Source organism: Oncorhynchus clarkii, chromosome 19 (genome assembly GCF_045791955.1).
Source record: "Oncorhynchus clarkii lewisi isolate Uvic-CL-2024 chromosome 19, UVic_Ocla_1.0, whole genome shotgun sequence".
Classification (NCBI taxonomy): Eukaryota; Metazoa; Chordata; class Actinopteri; order Salmoniformes; family Salmonidae; genus Oncorhynchus; species Oncorhynchus clarkii.
In genome coordinates, this window is record NC_092165.1 from 18,449,798 (window position 1) to 18,454,285 (window position 4,488).

General features: G+C 42.2%; 1 protein-coding gene across 1 annotated transcript; it reads left to right on the plus strand.

Annotated features, from left to right (window-relative positions):
- The first annotated feature begins 2,881 nt into the window (after positions 1-2,881).
- On the plus strand, positions 2,882-4,180 carry LOC139374152 (uncharacterized). Its single transcript, XM_071115159.1, has one exon. The coding sequence runs from the start codon at positions 2,911-2,913 to the stop codon at positions 4,159-4,161; it is 1,251 nt and encodes a 416-aa protein (XP_070971260.1). The 5' UTR covers positions 2,882-2,910; the 3' UTR covers positions 4,162-4,180.
- Positions 4,181-4,488: the final 308 nt, after the last annotated feature.

The window sequence follows — 4,488 nt, forward strand, 5'->3', positions numbered from 1 at the left end:
AGTCTCATTTCATACAAGCACATTTTCGTCCACTTTCTCCCTCCTCACCGCTTCTCCTTGATGACCTTTTTCAAAAGGATGCCAGAGAGGACGGAGGAGAGACGATGCAGGAGTTGAGCAAATCTAATTGAGAAAAAGGCAGATAAAGCATAATATATATAAAGCAATCAGTTGCACATAATTTTATGGTTTTCCGTGCCAATATGTCCTCCAAACACCGGCTTCTTGGGCATTGTCACTTTTATACAACGGATACAAACATTTTCAAATAATATTAGCATTAAATGTTACTTTTATTCATTTATTCATATTAATTTATCCATCCACAAGATATCGCCCCGATACAAACCTAGGGTTGCTACCCAAGCCGGCTGGTCGTTCGTTCTATCGGTTTGGTTGCTAGAAACATGACCCAGTCGTTTAGTCTATTCTGTATCTATGGACCCAGTCGTTTTCTCTAAATGTTCCATTGACATACTGGCTGGCAATGCTCTTATCCTGTGCAGCCAGAATAACAGCAAAGTAGCTGCCTTTGCATTTGTTTAATCAAATAAAATGTATTTATACAGCCCTTCGTACGTCAGCTGATATCTCAAAGTGCTGTACAGAAACCCAGCCTAAAACCCCAAACAGCAAGCAATGCAGGTGGAGATGCACTGGGCTAGGAAAAACTCCCTAGAAAGGCCAAAACCTAGGAAGAAACCTAGAGAGGAACCAGGCTATGAGGGGTGGCCAGTCCTCTTCTGGCTGTGCCGGGTGCAGATTATAACAGAACATGGCCAAGATGTTCAAATGTTCATAAATGACCAGCATGGTCAAATAATAATAATCACAGTAGTTGTCGAGGGTGCATCAAGTCAGCACCTCAGGAGTAAATGTCAGTTGGCTTTTCATAGCCGATCATTAAGAATATCTCTACCACTCCTGCTGTCTCTAGAGAGTTGAAAACAGCAGGTCTGGGACAGGTAGCACATCCGGTGAACAGGTCAGGATTACATAGCGCAGGCAGAACAGTTGAAACTGGAGCAGCAGCACGGCCAGGTGGCAGAGACAGCAAGGGTGGTTTGTTGCTCCAGAGCCTTTCCGTTTACCTTCACACTCCTGAGCCAGACTACACTCAATCATGTGACCCACTGAAGAGATGAGTCTTCAATAAAGACTTAAAGGTTGAGACTGAGTCTGCGTCTCTCACATGGGTAGGCAGACCATTCCATTAAATTGGAGCTCTGTTTGCTTGGAAATTCTAGGGACAATTAGGAGGCCTGCGTCTTGTGACCGTAGCGTACGTGGAGGTATGTACGGCAGGACCAAATCAGAGAGATAGGTAGGAGCAAGCCTATGTAATGCTTTGTAGGTTAGCAGTAAAACCTTGAAATCAGCCCTTGCCTTAACAGGAAGCCAGTGTAGGGAGGCTAGCACTGGAGTAATATGATACATTTTTGGGGTTCTAGTCAGGATTCTAGCAGCCGTATTTAGCACTAACTGAAGTTTATTTAGTGCTTTATCCAGGTAACCGGAAAGTAGAGCATTGCAGTAGTCTAACCTAGAAGTAACAAAAGCATGGATTAAGCTGTTTTCTAGAGACATTTCTAGTGACATCCATAACAATGAGCTAATGAGGTGCAATTTTGCCTGTTATTGAACATTTCAGATGGTCATACATAGAGTTCAGATGGTCATACAGAACTCCCTTCTATCACGGGTCACTCAGGCGAACAGCCGTTAGCTTCAAGTGAGTAAACACCTCCCGGCACCATGCCTCTGACCTAAAACTATTTTGACCTACAATTTTTAGGCCTATGTATGCTGTATATGAATATGTGTAGCCTGGCATATATGATGAGTATCTTCAACCCTTGCCCATGTAGTGATTCAGGCGTTCCCAAGTTTACTGACGAGTATATTCAACTCTAGCTGAAAGCCTATTGGCCTATTTATTTTAAAAAAAATAAAGTGCACCACTGTAAGTCCTAAATTGTAGTGAGAACATTATGTAATATGTTTAAGGGGTATTTCATGATTGTGAATCCAAAACCAAAATGTCAAAATGTTTCAGTGCTTAGGAAATATAATGGTTCAAATACACCCATTTTTTAAAAAAAATGTATTTAACAAGACAAGTCAGTTAAGAACAAATTCTTATTTACGATGACGGCCTACACCGGCTAAACCCAGATGACACTGGGCCAATTGTGCGCCGCCCTATGGGACTTCCTATCACGGCCGGTTGTGATACAGCCTGGAATCGAACCAGGGTGTCTGTAGTGACGCCTCAAACACTAAGATGCAGTGCCTTAGACCGCTGCATCACTCGAGAGCCCACGCTGCATCACGTCCAACGGCGGCTACCAAAAAAGGCGCTGAAATTGTAGTTCTAACCGCTTCTGTGGTTTGTTTAGAATAATTATATTACATTTACTTTTGATACTTAAGTATATTTAATACCAAATACTTTTAGACTTTTACTCAAGTAGTATTTTACTGGGTGACGTTGCTTTTTACTTGAGTCATTTTCTATTACCGTATCTTTACCTTTTACTCAAATATGACAATTGGGTACTTTTTCCACCACTGGTTATTTTATGCCCAATATTTTCTATTTGAACGGTATCTGTATCTTAGCCTTATGTTTAAATTTATATTACTGTATAACGGACATGTCATATTTTACATGAGCATACTCACATTTCAGTTGAATGCATTCAGCAAGGTAACCTTCCAACCAAATGTTTGTTCTTATCTATCCCAGCTCACAACTGCTAGGGGCGCTGTTATCTGTTTTGGAACTCAACCGCTGACAAACTTAACGAAGAAGACAACACGGAAGTATAATTGATAATTGTTTTGTTTTGTAGAAGGCACCTGGCGTAGACGCATTGAACTGAATACCGAACTCTCAGTCCTCTGAAAATGTCTAAACTACAGTCTTTGAGTGTGTTTATTAGTGAGCGCTTAATGGTGGCTGCAGTGGAGATTTTTGACGTAGTAGAGAAAGTGATAAAGGAGTATCGGGAAGAGATTTCCCGATCTCAACAAGAGAATGACCGGCTTCAGAGACTTCTGCGGATCGCACCCGAGATAAAACTATGTGGAACAGACTCCCACAAGTTCTTGCTCGCTGTCTCTGGGGAGGAGGTTACCCCTGAGCAGCAGCACTGTGAGCAGGAGAGCCCCAGTCTGGGACAGGAGAACCCAGAGCCCACACAGATTAAAGAGGAACAGGGGGAAATCAGGACCAGTCAGCATGTAGGGCAGCTTCAAGGGCTGAAGGCTGACATCATAGAGTTTATATTCACTCCTCCCGGTGTGAAAAGTGAATGTGATCAGGTGGATCAACTTCAGTCCTTGACTCTTTCCCAGACGTTGGAGTACAGAGAGAGTGACTCGAACCCAATAAATCTAAAACCTTTTGTCAGTGTAACCCACCTTGACAATCCCTGTGACCCTCCAGATAGTCAAGACAATGCATCCAGCCACAGCTCAGCCGCAAGCAGCAATCCAGTAGGACTTTACGTCAGCCCACCATTGGATACCAACGCACCATTGAAGAAACCCAGCACCACATCTAAAAAACACAAGGGGACCCTAAATGAGCATATAAAGACTCATACTGGAGAGAAACGATTTAGCTGTGGACATTGCGGTATAATCTTCAATCACAAGGGGACTTTTCACAGGCATATTCTGACTCATACACGAGAGACATTATTTAACTGTGGTGACTGTGGGAAAAGTTTCAAGGAGAAGGGAGACCTAACCAAACATCTAATGATTCACACAGAAGAGAAACCTTTAAGCTGTGGCGATTGTGGAAAATGCTTCCGACACAGGGGACATCTGAACAGGCACATACAGACTCACACACGAGAAACATTATTTAACTGTGGTGACTGCGGGAAAAACTTCAATCGCATAGAGCACTTGAACGTGCATACATTGACTCACACAGGAGAGAAACCATTTAGCTGTGGTGACTGTGGAGAAAGCTTCCGACACAAATATAGGCTTAAAAAGCATATACTGACTCACACAGGAGAGACTTTATTTAATTGTTCTGGCTGTGGGAAAAGCTTCAGACATAAAGTGAACCTGGATAGTCATATACTGGTAGTCCACAAAGAAAGAAATCAGGATGAAAGTGGAAAGAAAATTAAGACTTAAGACAGATATCCTGTCAGGAGATGGGAATGAAGGTAGTGGGGGGCGTTGGGGTGGTGATGGGTTGGGTCGGAGGGCCGGGGGTCATAGTCTCTGCTTTCCCAGGGGGTGGGGTGGCTCTTTTTTTTATCCCTTTATCCCTTTCATGCTTTAATCTAATAATATCTGGGAATTGATTTGTAATCAAAACAAACAAAAAATAATAATTCCCATAATAAAGTTAGATTTTTTTTAAAGAAACCAGAATTTTGCTTTGTTTTGGAATGTCTTTCAGGGTGATGAGATAATGGTGATACTGATGTTATTGGTGTAAAATATTGTATACTTTAG